Genomic DNA, 17,104 nt, shown 5'->3' with positions numbered 1-17,104 from the left:
TGTGCTTGTTAAATCATCACCCGTTTGGCGAAGTAGGCTGTGAGTCGATGAAAAATTAACAAGCACCGCACCGATATTATGCAACGCAGAACAAGCTAGATCAACTAGTAATATCATCAACAATGTGTAGTTAACTAGTGCTTATGTTAAGATTGTTTTTTTTTACAAGATAAGTTTAATGCTAGCTAGCACCTTATCTTGGCTTCTTGCTGCACTCGCATAACAGGAAGTCAGTCTCCTCGTGGAGTGCAATCTAATCGGCGATTACCGATTGTTATGAAAAATTGAAATCGGCCCTAATTAATCGGTCGACCTCTAGTGGAGACCAGCACGCATGTCATTACTCTGGGCATAGAATGGGAAAAGAGAAAGGTAGTAAGAGACTGAAGGTTTGATCAGGCTTGGACTCAAGTCAAATTGAACTGACTATTAAAATATAATGACGATTACTTAATTGTCCATTGTCTTAAGGAAACAGCTTTGTCTCCTTTATTCAAATTCCTCAAAACCCCATATGCACATCCCAGGAGCAGTTTAGAACCCTGCTCAAGGCCACAATGGTAGTAGATGGCCTAAGATTCAATATCAGCGACTGCCTGCACAACCCACCCTAAACTACCCCACCTAAAACAATAAGCCAGCTATCGAGAGCAAAGTCACCCTAATAATTGTCAGCCCTGCCCATCCACTCATCTAGCCTGGTCCCAGATCTGTTTGTGCTCTTAGCAACTACATAGCTGTCATTGTCAAGTCAAACATGTTTGACATAATGCGTGACAAAGAGCTGGCATGATCGCTAAAACAGACTGGCGCTCAGGCTACCACTCAACTACTGCTTCAACCTGTTCCCATCAGGTCAGGAGGTCAGATGTGTTAGATTTGGATTAGTTCTAAAAATGGGATTCATCAGCCTAAATTGAACAACAATAAAAAGGTACTGCAGACATTACCATGATTGGAAACCCCAAAACAGAAAGACAGTACATGCCAGTTATGGCTGAAAGAAATTGTATCTGTTGGTGAATAATGGGTTGTAAAAAAGCAACTTGGAGAGTCTGTTTTTTTTAAGTGACACTGGTTACCTTCAGATAAATCTCTGCCCTTGCCTTGGTGTGTGTGTGTGTATTGTGTAATCATTCCCAGGGTCTTAATGAAGCCATCCCCCAGTCCAAAATATGTTTTATGGGAGTACTTCCGACCACCCGCTGGCTAGCCGGAATGGGCCGGCCCAGAAAAGGAGCATCTCAAAGTCAACCGGAATGGGATCCGGTTGAAAACAAGTCATACTAATAAGGACTGCCGGCTCCCTTTTCCCTAGTTGTCACTGCATAGCCACATCCCGGAATGACGTTTCATCCTGGAATGCCGCATCGCTTTCCATCAAGTTCTCTTGTTATTAGTTTGTCATTCTTTTTATTTGATGTATCCTTTATCTAGCCTGGCAAGTCCCATTGATGGAGGCAAATGTTTTGCTCTGGACAAAGTAGCATAAAGACATTAATAGGAAGACAATGCATACATGTACTTATCCTAGGCCAAGTCTCCCGAGCTGGCGCAGCGGTGCACTGCATCTCAGTGCTTGAGGTGTCACTACACACCCTGGTTTGATTCAAGGCTGTATCACAACCGGCCGTGATCAAGAGTCCCATGGGGCGGAGCACAACAGGCCCAGGTTAGGGTTTAGCCGGGGTAGGCAGTCATTGTAAATAAGAATTTGTTTGCCTAGTTACATTTTAAAAAATGGAGTCTTCGGGTGATATTTAATTAGTTTTTTTGATAGCTCTGTTCTCAAAACTGTCTACGTCACAGAGTATGGAAAGAAATTAATACAAATTAATTGGATGTTGTACAATAGGTTTGAAAGAAGTCGTGTGAAGTGGTAGTAATATGGTAGTGTTATTATTAATACGGTACAATCTCGCTTCACACTTGCATTGATTTTGAAAATAACTTGCATTGTAAGGATAGAATAGATGTGTTGGTTGGTCTTACCTATATTGGGGTGATTCAAGATCTTCATGATCCTGACTTCACGAAAGAGCTGTGAAAAGAAGAGAGAAAGATGCCATCTACAATCATAATCTCCTGCAATCAAACTCACTGCCAGGGATCATTCGTCATTTTCTTCACGGAAATCAAGGAAACAAAATAACCAAGAACAAAATCAGTTTCGAAAGTGAAATAAGATAATACTTTGTCTTCTTGCACAGAAGTTGGATTTGTATCTTGACTGGAATGACTGGAGCATATGATTGTCATCTCCTGATGATAATTGTTGGTACTGTGAGTGTTCAAGAGCTTCACTGACTTTTAAAAAAGCCCAACACAACAGGGCCACATTCAGATCATCGAACAGTTGCATCAGTGTGGTTTGGATGACAACGCAGCTGTATTGAACAGATGTTTCAGATGAACAACATGAGCATTTCAGGGTACAACACCAAGCTTAAACATCTGTTATAAATAGTTTAGGGCAGAGTTCCCCAACTTGCGGCTCGCCAGCAGAATTTGGGCCGCGTGTGAATTTTATTTGGCCACACAAGTTATTATTGATGGACACAAAAGACAAAAATCAACACCAGCAAATCAGTTCTAAGTGATTTCAATTTTGGAAAATTGTTCCCACACATATTAGAGAGATACTGTATATGTGATCGTATGCAAATGCAAGCAAGGTTTGAAATTATTATATATCTGTTTGGGCTTCTTGCAGTCAATTTGCAGTGTACAAATGATTTGTAATTATGTTCCGGCCCCCTAACCATCCTCTCAAGAAAAGATCGGCCTGCGGCTGAATCTAGTTGATGATCCCTGGTTTAGGGTGTACATCACTAATTACACAAGTAATTAGTGATGTACACTAATAACTTATGTAATTAGTGTACATCACTAATTATACTGATGCTGCATTCTGGCTATTACCATTCAATGAGATTAAACTGCACATCTCCGGACATATACTATACTAGACAGTCAATACCATTGCTGGGCAGCTGCTGTGACACCTAATTGTCGAACCACTGGACTGCCCCTTTTATTCCAACAATAACCGAACGATAGCTGAATGTTAGCCAACAAGTCCACATAGACATTTTCCAGAAGTGTAACTAGAATACGGGCTTTAAAGAGAGCTGGAGAGATGATTGACATGCCTGCTGAAGTGGAGTAGAACATTAGGCATTTTCATCTTTGACTGCTCATGTGCGCAGCGAATTAGTCACTGCTTCATAGATGGACAACCGAGTGTGTGTTAAAGGGAGTGAAATAATAGTGTGTGTGCGCTTACTGTGTGTGTTTGACAGACTTCCATAAGGGCTAATGGGGTCCGTGCGGCAACAGTCCCTGTGACGCACCGTTACCCGTGTGATTAGGCAGCCTCTGTCAAGTGGTGAAAGGGTGCTGTAACATGTGTTGGCTGCCTGTCCGCCTGGCTGTGCTGCTGCTCCAGATTCAACTGTTCTGCCTGTGGCTATGGAACCCTGACCTGTTCACCGGATGTGCTCCCTGTCCCAGACCTGCTGTTTTCAACTCTCTAGAGACAGCGGTAGAGATAGTCTGAATGATTGGCTATGAAAAGCCAACTGCCATTTACTCCTGAGGTGCTGACCTGTTGCACCCTCAACAACCACTGTGATTATTATTATTTGACCCTGCTGGATATCTATGAACATTTGAACAGCTTGGCCATGTTCTGTTATAATCTCCACCCAGCACAGCCAGAAGAGGACTGGCCACCCCTCATAGCCTGGTTCCTCTCTAGACTTCTCCCTTGGCTCTGGACTTTCTAGGGAGTTTTTCCTAGCCACCGTGCTTCTACACCTACATTGCTTGCTGTTTGGGGTTTAGGCTGGGTTTCTGTACAGCACTTCGAGATATCAGCGGATGTAAGATTGAGGTATTTGATTGAGGTACATGACGTAATAACAGCACGTAAAATTTTGCGCTACACGTGCAACACATCATTCCTAACCTAGCCCACACAATGTCTGCTGTGTGGATCGAGGAATCAACAAGTCGAGCAGTCATTTGAAAGAGTAAGAACATTTCAGCGAGACAACTCAAAGGTGAAATGCATTAAAGCCAAGATAATGGAATTCGACCGTTCTCTGTCGTGGGTGATGTTGGCTTTCGCCGACTGGTCAAGCGCCGGTACACACTACCAAGTGTGCTATTTTTCAGATGTTGCCCTACCGGAGTTACACAGTAATAGCGTCACTGCTATTAGCTTCACGATATACAGAACACTGTTTGGGTCTTTGCGTGTCAAAAGATACAGTAGCACTGTCAAAGCTGTAAAAAAAAGGTCAGCAAACACCGGCCACGAACGATGTGTTTACAATACCACATTAGTAATAAAGCATAATTTGTTTGACCGCAACTTCTGGGGTAGTTATAGCTTTAGCTTGGTACCTAGCTAGCAACAATACAACCAGCCTGCAAACAACGACCAGTAGAAACTGCAGTCATTTTCATTATTCTTAGGAATCCTTGTTGAGTAAGTATTGTTGTTTGCCTATTGAAATTGCACTTCAGTTCATGAAAACAAATAACTAGCCAGCTAATTAACCCTGTTGCCCAAAGCTTCTGTTATAAGCAACCAGCTAGCTTCATCTGGCTAGTGAGGCTCGACCGGACAGTGTTGTGAAGCTAGCCACAATAAGGATTAGGCACAAGTGGAATTTGCGGTTTGCCTTCAAATTAAAAGTAATTGACAGTGATGCAAATCTATACAAATAGTGTAATTATGCCATACTTTTATTTTGCAAGCTAACCGCAAAGTCCCCTATTGTGGCTAATCCTTATTGAGGCAAGCTTCACAGATAGGATTATTTTAGATGATATTTTTTTTTATAGATATTTTAGATGACACCTAGCTATATAGTTAGCTTGCTACCTATAGCTACTGAAACAGATTACGTCGTGTTATTTGACGTGTATCTTTTTTGACACGCAAAGACCCAAGCGGCGTTCCATAGAAATCCTGGTTGAGAATGAAACAACGGAACAGCAAGTAAGTGAGAGAAATAGGTTTTGATGATGTTTTACTGGTAGTGGGACATGCGTAAATGCCAACAAAATTACTTTTTGGTCAGTGTGGAGGGTGGGTGTGTATAACCTGTTTTTAACTAGGCAAGTCAGTTAAGCACAAATTCTTATTTCCAATGACTGCCAGACGACACTGGGCCAATTGTGCGCAGCCCTATGGGACTCCCAATCATAGCCGGATGTGATACAGCCTGTATTCGAACCAAGGACTGTAGTGACGTCTCTTGCACTGAGATGCAGTGCCGAAGACCGCTGCGTGCATGTGTTAACTATTTAACTGTACTAGTATGCTTAAAATGCCGCTAAAATGTTTGATATTGGTATCGGGTTTTTTGGCAAGGAAAATAATGGCCAATCGGCCAATATAGGCCTAATGTAAACTACCTTTGCAGCACATTTCAAATAGGCCTCATATAGGCCTAATGTAAACTACCTTTGCAGCACATTTCATATAGGCCTAATGTAAACTACCTTTGCAGCACATCTCATATAGGCCTAATGTAAACTACCTTTGCAGCACATCTCATATAGGCCTAATGTAAACTACCTTTGCAGCACATCTCATATAGGCCTAATGTAAACTACCTTTGCAGCACATCTCATATAGGCCTAATGTAAACTACCTTTGCAGCACATCTCATATAGGCCTAATGTAAACTACCTTTGCAGCACATCTCATATAGGCCTAATGTAAACTACCTTTGCAGCACATCTCATATAGGCCTAATGTAATCAACCTCTGCAGCACATCTCATAAAGGCCTAATGTAAATCAAAATCAACCTTTGCAGCACATCTCATATAGGCCTAATGTAAACTACCTTTGCAGCACATCTCATATAGGCCTAATGTAATCAACCTTTGCAGCACATCTCATATAGGCCTAATGTAATCAACCTTTGCAGCACATCTCATATAGGCCTAATGTAATCGACCCTTGCAGCACATCTCATATAGGCCTAATGTAATCAACCTTTGCAGCACATCTCATGAGTAGCAGACCCTTGAGTAATTTCTTCAACCGTTTGAGCTAGAGACAAGACCTTTCATTTGCTGTAAAGCTGCAAGAATGACCATCTCGAAGCCGTTTCTCTTGGTTATACCAGGGTTGAAATTATATAGAATGCATCCATTTTGTTCGCTCTGAGCGCTGCTCCAATGTGTCAGATGTAACAGAAGACTCATCAGGGCCTGAATAAACGATATGTTAAAAACTGTTGGAGGAATAGATGCGTAGGAAGAGCAGCCGGAGAGTGGCTTCGGCTGGTGGATTACAGCCTCCACACCTGAAACCGGATCTGTCAGCTGGTAATAGCCGGCTTTTGGCCTATAATTTTTTGTTGTTGTTGAAAAGCTGATTAATTTAACATTGGAGCCAGCCAATTGTCCAGAAGAAAAAAATCCCATAGCGAAAAAACTTTTTAACCTTATTCATTGGTGAAAATACCAGTCGATGGAAAAACGTTTGACCGGTCATGCTTATTAGGTTAATTTGCCTAATTTAATGGAATTAAAATTAGCGCGTGTCGGCTACAGTATATTCCTTGTGTATCTGATTTATTACAGGCGTATATCCTTTATTTAACTAGGCAAGACCGTTAAGAACAAATGATTATTTACAATTGACGGCCTGCCCCGGACGACGCTGAGCCAATTGTGCACCGCCCTATGGGACTCCTAATTTACATTTACATTTACATTTAAGTCATTTAGCAGACGCTCTTATCCAGAGCGACTAATCACGGCCGGTTGTGATACAGCCTGAATGAGCTGGAGGCAGTAGGCTATGCGTTTGGAAAATTAAACTAGGCAAGTCAGTTATGAATAAATTATTATTTTCAATGACTCTTGTTCAGTGGCAGAATGACAGATTTTTACCTTGTCAGCTCGGGGATTCGATCTTGCAACCTTAAGGTTACAAGTCCAACGGTCTAACCACTAGGCTACCTGCCGCCCCGAAACCTGAACATTTTAATACGAGGTATGTCTTACCTTGCTTCAAAGTATCTGAATAGATTTCCTCTGGGTGGACGCCCTAATCAGTTTACGCACCCAATGCACATGGGCCCGTCAGATTTCTCAAATGTCCAGTAAATGTAAATGTTGCCAGTCAAATGACCTGCACCACATTTTCCTAACAGAAACCCTGGCATGAAAATTAAGTTGACATTATCAGACCTGCGCATACTAGTGACTAGTTGCTGTTGCTTAAATTTAACAGAATTTATAAACAAAACTTAATAAACATTTTATAAAGAGGCAGTAGAGGGTTCTTTAAATCGGTAGGGCCCAACAATTTGGTAGTATCATATGAAACGGTACTACAGTATTCAAAAATGTTGGTACCATAAGCATCATGACGTTTTGGTTCCGTGATATTACCGTGGTACCGGTATACCTTGCCACACTAATTGTCTGCATCCCAAATGGGAGTAGTGGGAAAAGTACCCAATCGTCATACTTGAGTCATTTTCGATTAAGGTAAAAGCGAAAGTCACCGAATAAAACAATACTTGAGTGAAAGTCAAAAAGTATTTGGTTTTAAATATACTTAAGTGTCAACTGTACATGTCACTGATAAAATATACTTTAGTATCAGAAGTAAAAGTATAAATCATTTCACATTCCTTATATTAAGCAAACCAGACAGCACCATTTACAAAACATTTTTAAAGGATAGACATCATTGAATGATCGACATCATTTACAAACAAAGCATTTGTGTTTAGTGAGTCAGTCAGATCAGAGGCGGTAGGAATGACTTTGGATGTTCTCTTGAGAAGTGTGTGAATTGGACCATTTTCCCGTCCTGCTAAGCATTCGAAATGTAACGAGTTTTGGATGTCAAGGAAAATGTATGGAGTAAAAAGTAAATTTTCTTTAGGAATGTCGTGAAGGTAACAGTTGTCAAAAATATAAATAGTAAATTATAGAGACCCCAAAAAACTACTTTAGTACTTTCAAGTATTTTATGGCACCCTATTCCCTATATAATGCATTAATTTTGACTAGGATCCAAGTAGTGCGATGTGCCCTGGTCAAAATAGTGCAGTATATACACAGAAAAGGTGTGCCACTTGGGAGGCAGCCATTATCCTCTGACTGAACCAGTGGGAATCCCCTCAAGGTATTTCAAGGTGAGGGAAAAAATTAAAAAACATACAAAGAAGTTACTTCGGTTCTCCTGTTCAGTGCATATGCACACAGATGCTTCCCAGCATGCATCTAACAGGTATGGAAATCAACTGAGAAAGTAGAGAAGCTTGAACTACCGTAAATGTTGCCTTTTGGTCGCATTAACATGGTGACACTATCACTCAAAACATGTTCTTCCTTGCTTTTCCTGCAAATATAATACTCTACATTGATGCTACACAATTTACACACTCAGTGTACACACATGCCTGGTGAGAATCCTCCCCCTGCATCCACTCCCTGAAACAAAGGGAAAACCAAACCATGACCCTATGAATCATTATCAGAATGAATAGAAGGTAGGGCTGGCCAATATCGAATTCATTCTTATTTGTTTTAGCACAAATGTTCCAAATGCCTTTTGCAAGAATCAAGGTCTAAATATAAATATATATATATATAAATATATATATATAAATATATAAATATATATATAAATATAAATATATAAATATATATATATATATAAATATAAATATAAATATAAAAATATATATAAATATAAAAATATATATAAATATATATAAATATATATAAATATATATAAATATATATAAATATATATATATATATATATATTTTTAGTGTTTTGGTCTCCTTCGCTCTTTCTGTGCCATGTGTACTGTGCACCTTCCCACTCACAAGCCACTCCCCAATCACCTCACAACAACAAAGACAAACAGTTTCAACTCGCCATTTGCATTTGGAGGTTTGGTCAAACATAACTGGTCACAAGGAAACCAAAACACAATAAGACATTATACTGTAATAAAGAAAACCTTTCTAACAATACCATTTGTATGTCTCAACTTCTCAAATTGTGCAAAGAGCAGAACCTACTAAAACGGGAGTATCAATGAACATGGATCCTGAATGCGCCTCATTGTGGTACCACTTACTGCTAGCAGCATTTGCCGCATACTGTTATACTAGCTGTCCGCATACTGTTATACTAGCGGTGCAATGAGCATTAAAAAAACTATATTATAAGGAATTGGCAGCTTTCTCATTCTGACAAATAAGGTAAACCACTTGATTTCAACATCTGAACAGTGGACAGCCAACCAATCTGTTCAAACAGTTGGAGATAGACAGAAGAGTCTGTTCTACTTTGTTTGCTTGCAAAAATAACCAAGTTGGCTAGACTTTAAATATAAAAAGATCAGCTGCCTACCAACTAGCACGTGGACTTCTGCTTGAGAGATTGTTTATACGAGACCTGTGCTAATTTTCTATAATGTCTGCTACAAGAAGTTGGTCATTATAAGTAAATGTGCATTTTGCATGGTTCTGGTTAAATTTAACAAAAAGGGAATTTTCATAGACAGACTTAAAAGCCAGTGATCGCAAAAATTATGATTAAATTATTTTCATAAAATAATTACATTAGTGGGTCTTATGGTTGTGGAAGGCTTATATTTAGCCTAAGTATAATTTCACAGGCTCTGAATTCATTTGATTATTGCTGATATTTGAAATGCAGTGCTTTTCACCTTTGTTGAACAGTTAGAGGAAACATTCAAATCGAGATTTATAATTGTAAATTTGTAATAATCAATTTATTTTTAAACCATAATCACCCAGCCCTGGTAGGTGCTTCAAACTTTACTTTCTGGGGTAAAGTTTACTCTAGGTACCGATCTAGGAACAGCTTCCCCTCCTCCAATCCTAACCTTAACCATTACCAGGATAAATGAAATACTGACTCAAGGTCAGCACCATGGAAAACACTGTACACAGGTGCACTATTAGAATGTCAGTGTACAGAAACGTGACGCTGTAGTTGGCAGGAACAGTGGTTGTATTTTTAGATCAGGGGCTATAACTAGCTCCGCACTTGGATACGGGAGAGCCTTGTAGCCACGGGACTCAACTCGATTCATATTCATGACATTGCGGCTCGTGACTGGCTCCTCAAAAAGTGAGGCTGGGTGGGAGCAACGAGCATCCGTGAGTAACAGATTGTGTGTATTTTTTAACCGTGTGGATGTGTACATTGAATATGTGAACTCCATGCATGCATGTTTGTATCTGAGCATCGGGGTACATCTGCCCAGTACACCCAAACCAGTCTACCACACTCTCTTTGAAATGCACAAAGAAAAATGTGAGTGAACTGTAATAAACAAACAAACTGAATTTGAGCATTAACTTTGGTTTTTATTCATGATTTGCGTCATTCACAGTCTCGGACCACATAGGTGTCTTGCACGTTCTTGTTCTTAAGAGCCCCTCTAGAGAGTTTCCATACATCACAGCAACGTCAGCCCTCACACACCAGGCACTCACACGTGCGCACACACGCATGCACTCACACATTTCTCAATGAACTACAAAGTAACCACACAGACATCCACTTTTTACCTAGTCCTCTACTCCCATGACTCTTTGCGTCCGAGGCACCCCTTAGGGTGGCCTCTTGATGCCCGACTGGCTGATGAGGAGTGACAGGCATGTGGGCCAGAACTCCCCCTCCCATGACGCAAGTAGCAAAAGGAGTCTAGTCTGATCTACTGCAGAGAGCTGGCTTGCGTTCAGCAGGCACCACCGTATGAAAGCATTCTCAATCGGGAAATGAAAATGTGTTTTATTATCAGTCAATTTTAGGGTAGTACTGCCTCGGTTGGTGCCACTCCCGCCCCCCCAAGAATCTGGTTTCATGCTCCCTGAGCTTGTACCTGTGTTAGGGCAAACCAAGAGCCTACTTTCAACCAATCTAATTAACCTAAATGAAAGCTGCAATGTCGTGATGCACTGATGACAATTTTGTCCGATATCAATATACAAATATTTTTATTGCCAAAAAACACCGATACTGATAACCGATATTAAAAATGAGTGCGGCCTTTTAAGCAATCACATGGACGCAGCGGCCTAAGGCACTGCATTTCATCCAGGCTGTATCATATCCGGCCGTGATTGGGAGTCCCATATGGCACGCACAATTGGCTCAACGTCATCCGGGCGGTCATTGTAAATAATAATTTGTTCTTAACTGACTTGTCTAGTTAAATAAAGGTTACACACACATACACAGAACAAAAAGTAATTTTGTTGCCATTTACGCATGTCTCCACTATCAGTAAAACATAATCAAAACCTATTTCTTTCACTTACTTGCTGTTTCGTTGTTCAGTCGTTTAATTCTCAACCAGGATATCTATGGAACGCCGTTTGGGTCTTTGCGTATCAAAAAAGATACACGTCAAAAATCGGTTTCAGTAGCTATAGTTAGCGAGCTAGGTGTCATCTAAAAATAACCCTAATTTAAAAGACGGTTCTTATTTGATTAATGGTTGTCGGACCCATCCCTGTAAGGCTAGCCACAATAGTGGACTTCGCGGTTAGCCTTCAAAATAAAAGTATGGCATAATTCTACTGTTTGTATTAATTTGCATCACTGTCAATGACATCCTTTTTTTTCACAAGACTGCTTCGATCACGTTGACTGAGATATGTTCCGGATAGCACCGAACAACAACATTGATGTATACGCTGATTCAGTGAGCGAGTTTATTAGCAAGTGCAGCGGTGATGTTCTACCCACGGCGAATATTAAAACCTTCCACAATCAGAAACTGTGGATTGATGACAGCATTCGCGCAAAACTGAAAGCGCAAACCACTGCTTTCAATCAGGGCAAGGCGACTAGAAACATGCCCGAATACAAACAGTGTAGCTATTCCCTCCGCAAGGCAATCAAACTAGCTAAGAGTCAGTATAGGAGTAGAGGTCGGCCGATTAATTGGGGCCGATTTCAGGGTTTCATAACAATCGGCAATCTGCATTTTTGGACACCAATTATGGCCCATTGCACTGCACTCTATGAGGAGACTGCATGGCAGGCTGACTACCTGTTATGCGAGTGCAGCAAGGAGCCAAGGTATGGTCCTAGCTAGCATTAAACTTATACAAAACAATCAATCGTAACATAATCATTAGTTAACTACACATGGTTGAGGGTATTACTAGTTTATCTAGCTTGTCTTGCGTTGCATATAATCGATGCAGTGCCTGTTAATTTATTATTGAATCACAGCCTACTTCGTCAAACGGGTGATTTAACAAGCACATTCGCGAAAAAAGTACTGTCGTTGCACCAATGTGTACCTAACCATAAACATCAATGCCTTTCTTAAAATCAATACACATGTATATATTTTTAAACCTGCATATTTAGTTAATATTGCCTGCTAACATGAATTTCTTTTAACTAGGGAAATTGTGTCACTTCTCTTGAGTTCTGTGCAAGCAGTCCGGGTATATGCAGCATTTTGGGCCGCCTGGCTCGTTGCAAACTGTGTGAAGACCATTTCTTCCCAATAAAGACCGTAATTAATTTGCCAGAATTGTACATAATTATGACATAACATTGAAGGTTGTGCAATGTAACAGCAATATTTAGACTGAGGGATGCCACCCTTTAGATAAAATACGGAACGCTTCCGGTATTTCTCTGAAAGAATAAACGTTTGATTTCCGAAATGATAGGTTATTAATATGGTCAAATCCAGAAACTAAGGCTCGTATTTCTGTGTGTTTATTATATTATAATTAAGTCTATGATTTGATAGAGCAGTCTGACTGAGTGGTGGCAGGCAGCAACAGGCTCGTAAGCATTCATTCAAACAGCACTTTCCTGCTTTTGGCAGTAGCTCTTCAAGCATTGCGCTGTTTATGACTTCAAGCCTATCAACTCCTGAGATTAGGCTGGTAATACTAAAGTAATGATGGTCAAAGGAATATGAAATACAAATGGTATAGAGAGAAATAGTCCTATAATAAGTACAACCTAAAACCTCTTACCTTGGAATATTGAAGTTACATGTTAAAAGGAACCACCAACTTTCATATGTTCTCATGTTCTGAGCAAGGATCTTGATGCCACCAACTTTTATTAATATTAAGTTAAAATAAGTGTTACTAAGTGTTACTAATCGTCCGATTAGTCTGTATCGGCTTTTTTGGCCCTCCAATAATCGGCATTGGTATCAGTGTTGAAAAATCATAAATCGGTCGGCCTCTAGTAGTGAGGTCTGCACAATGCATCACCGGGGCAAACTACTTGCCCTCCAGGACACCAACACCACCTGATGTCACAAGAAGGCCAAAAAGAACATCAAGGACAACAACCACCCGAGCCACTGCCTGTTCACCCCGCTATCATCCAGAAGGTGAGGTCAGGACAGGTGCATCAAAGCTGGGACCGAGAGACTGAAAAACAGTTTCTCTCAAGGCCATCAGACTGTTAAACAATCACTAACAACATACTGCCAACATACTGACTCAAATCTCTAGCCACTTTAATAATTAAAAATTGGATGTAATAAATGTATCACTAGTCACTTTATATAATGTTTACATACCCTACATTACTCATCTCATATGTATATACTGTACACTATACCATTTACTGCATCTTGCCTATGCCTACACTCGTATTAACATCTGATAACCATGTGAATGTGACCAATAAAATTGTATTTGACTTGGGATTTGATTTATTTTGAAGTCAAACCACAAATTCCTCACTAGCCAGCTGAAGCTAAAAAATAATAAAAAAAGTATGGCATAATTACACTATTTGTATAGATTTGCATCACTGTCAATTACTTTTAATTTGAAGGCAAACCACAAATTCCACTTGTGCCTAATCCTTATTGTGGCTAGCTTCACAACACTGTCCGGTCGAGCCTCACTAGCCAGATTAAGCTAGCTGGTTGCTTATAACATTAGCTTTGGGCAACAGGGTTAAGTAGCTGGCTAGCTATTTATTTTCATGAATTGAAGTGCAATTTCAATAGGTGAACAACAAGTGGCAACATAGCTGATACTTACAAGGATTCCTAAATCATTGCTAAGAATAAGGAAAATTACTGCAGTTTCTACTGGTTAATGTTTTCAGACTGGTTGTATTGGTACTAGCTAGGTACCAAGCAAAAGCTAGCTTCCCCAGAAGTTGCGGTCAAACAAATGACGCTTTATTTCCAACGCGGTATTGTAAACACATCGTTCTTGGCCACTGTTTTCCATTCTTGGCTTTAATGCATTTTGCCTTTGAGTTGTCTCGCTGAAACGTTCTTACTCTTTCAAATGACTGCTCGACTTGTTGACTGCTCAGTCAAATACATATGCACGGTAGCTTTAACATTGATTTTTAACTTCACTAGGGTAGGGGGTAGCATTCGGAATTTTGGATGAAAAGCGTGTCCAAATTAAATGCCTGCTACTTAGGTCCAGAAGCTAGGGTATGCATATAATTAGTAGATTTGGATAGAAAACACTAACGTTTCCAAAACTGTTAAAATATTGTCTGTGAGTATAACAGAACTGATATGGCAGGCGAACACCCGAGGAAAATCCAAACAGGAAGTGCGATTATTTTGAAAGGCTGTTTTTCCATTGAAAGCCTATCCACCATACAAAGACTTAGGACCCAGTTCACGATCTCTATGGCTTCCTCAACATGACCAGTCTTTAGGTATTGTTTCAGGCGTTTTCTCTGAAAAAATGAGGGAGATACAGCACTTTCAATGAGAGGACAGTGAATTTCCAGACATGAACCAAGCACGTGATCGGGAGTGCGCATTTCTTGTTTACCTTTTCCATTGACTAAGCTTTTGTCCGGTTGAAATATTATTGATTATTTATGACAAAAACAACCTGAGGATTGATTTTAAACATTGTTTGGCATGTTTCTACTATCTTTTATTGTACTTTTTTGACTTTTCGTCTTGGTGTAGAGAGCGCGCATTGTGCCTTTGGATTTCTGAAGTAAACGCACCAACAAAACGGATGTCTTTGGACATAAAGATTAACTTTATCGAACAAAACAAACATTTGTTGTCTAACATGGAGACCTGGGAGTGCCACCAGATGAAGATCAAAGGTAAGTGATTCATTTTAATGCTATTTCTGACTTTTGTGACTCTCCTTGGTTGGAAAATGGCTGTATGGATTTCTGTGTCTAGGCGCTGACCTAACATAATCACAAAGTGTGCTTTCGCAGTAAAGCCTATTTGAAATCAGACACGGTGGCTGGATTTACAAGAAGTTTATCTTCAAAATGGTGTAAAATACTTGTATGTTTGAGGAATTTTAATTATGGGGTTTCTGTTGTTTTGAATTTGGTGCCCTGCAATTTCTCTGGCTGTTGTACCAGAGATGTTAACATCGGTGTTGAACCAGACATCAGCTGATTCCGATATGTTCACCGATATATTTGTGCATTCCTACAGCAATGTTTAACTTTTTGGGCGACCTGACCAAATTCACATAGAAATGTGATTTATACATCTGTCATTCTCATTGAGCAAGTCTAAGTGGTAGATCTGTTCATGTGCACAATTTCTATGCGTCTGTTTTTATGTTTTGTTTTTGAGCCTTTCACTTTTCTTTTCTTTTTACCCCAGCGTCAAACAGCTTAAAATACAATATTTTCGGTTATGGAAAATATATTTCTCCTCAATTTAGATGGTACAATGATTCTCATCAATATATATTGCTTGTTTTGTCACAAACTGAAATTAGGTTAACATTAAGAATTTTAGCAACCAGGTAATGGATTCATCAGGATACAAGATGGCGCCGGAGAAAAAGGCGGACATTTTACATATTCCTAACCAATTGTGTTTCTTTGCATGGTCTGTAACTTATCATTTTAGTTTTTTGTACATCATGTTGCTGCTACAGTCTCTTATGACTGAAAATAACTGCTGGACATCAGAACTGCAATTACTCAGAATCCTTTTTTTCCATTAACGAGTTCGACGTGAATGATATACTGCTTTCCCGGGAACCGGTCAAGATCCGTCATTTGAGTTTAGAGAGGGCGAAGAAAAGGGGGTCAGAGGGCTGGGCTGCCTTCTGAGAATTTGTAGTCGATCGAATAAACCCCACTTCTTTCCATTCTGCAAACGCGAAATTTTTGGAAAATAAAATTGATGACCTACAAGGAAGATTAAATTACCAACGGGACATTCAAAACTAATATCTTATGCTTCAGAGTCGTGGCTGAGCGACGACATTATCAACTTACAGCTGGCTGGTTACATGCTGTATCGGCAGGACAGAACAGCGGCGTGTGGTAAGACAAGGGGAAGCGGACTAAGAATTTTTGTAAATAACAGCTGGCGCACGATATCTAAGGAGATCAAGGTTTGCTCGCCTGAGGTAGAGTATCTCATGATAAGCTGTAGACCACACTATCTACCAAGAGAGTTTATCTGTATTTTTCGAAGCTGTTGACAAACCACCATAGACTGATGCTGGCACTAAGAACGCACTCCTTGAGCTATATACCGCCATAATCAAACAGGAAAACGCTCAACCAGAGGCGGCGCTCCTAGTAGCCTTACATCAGTGTTACCAAATTTCGTGTTAAATATGCAACCAGAGGGGAGAAAAACACACAAAAAAACTCTGGACCACTTTTACGCCAAAGCTCTCCCTCACCGTCCATTTGGCAAATCTGACCATAATTCTATCCTCCTGATTCCTGCTTACAAGCAAAACTACAGCAGGAAGCACCAGTGACTCGATGAATAATAAAAATGGTCAGATGAAGCAGATGCTAAGCTACAGGACTGTTTTGCTAGCACAGACTGGAATATATTCCGGGATTCCGCCGATGGCATTGAGGAGTACACCACATCAGTCATTGGATTCATCAATAAGTGCATCGATGACGACGTCCCCACATTGACCATACATACCCCAACCAGAAGCCATGGATTACAGGTGCCGCTTTCAAGGAGCGGGACTCTAGCCCGGAAGCTTATAAGAAATCCTGCTATGCCCTCCGATGACCCATCAAACAGGCAAAGCGTCAATACAGGACTAAGAGTGAATCGTACTACACTGGC

General features: G+C 40.2%; 1 protein-coding gene across 6 annotated transcripts in view; it reads right to left on the bottom strand.

Moving 5' to 3' along the window:
• LOC124015325 (serine/threonine-protein kinase MARK1-like) overlaps positions 1-17,104 on the bottom strand; it is a 101,373-nt gene that overhangs the window by 29,496 nt on the left and 54,773 nt on the right. For all 6 annotated transcript variants that reach the window (XM_046330497.1, XM_046330499.1, XM_046330500.1 and 3 more), the window contains one exon: positions 1,993-2,041. In XM_046330497.1, coding sequence (XP_046186453.1) covers positions 1,993-2,041 — 49 coding nt within the window. The remainder of the gene's footprint in view (positions 1-1,992; positions 2,042-17,104) is intronic.

This window comes from Oncorhynchus gorbuscha, linkage group LG26 (assembly GCF_021184085.1).
Source record: "Oncorhynchus gorbuscha isolate QuinsamMale2020 ecotype Even-year linkage group LG26, OgorEven_v1.0, whole genome shotgun sequence".
Taxonomy (NCBI): Eukaryota; Metazoa; Chordata; class Actinopteri; order Salmoniformes; family Salmonidae; genus Oncorhynchus; species Oncorhynchus gorbuscha.
The sequence above is the reverse complement of the archived record's forward strand: the minus strand, read 5'-3'. Positions and strand labels throughout refer to the sequence as shown.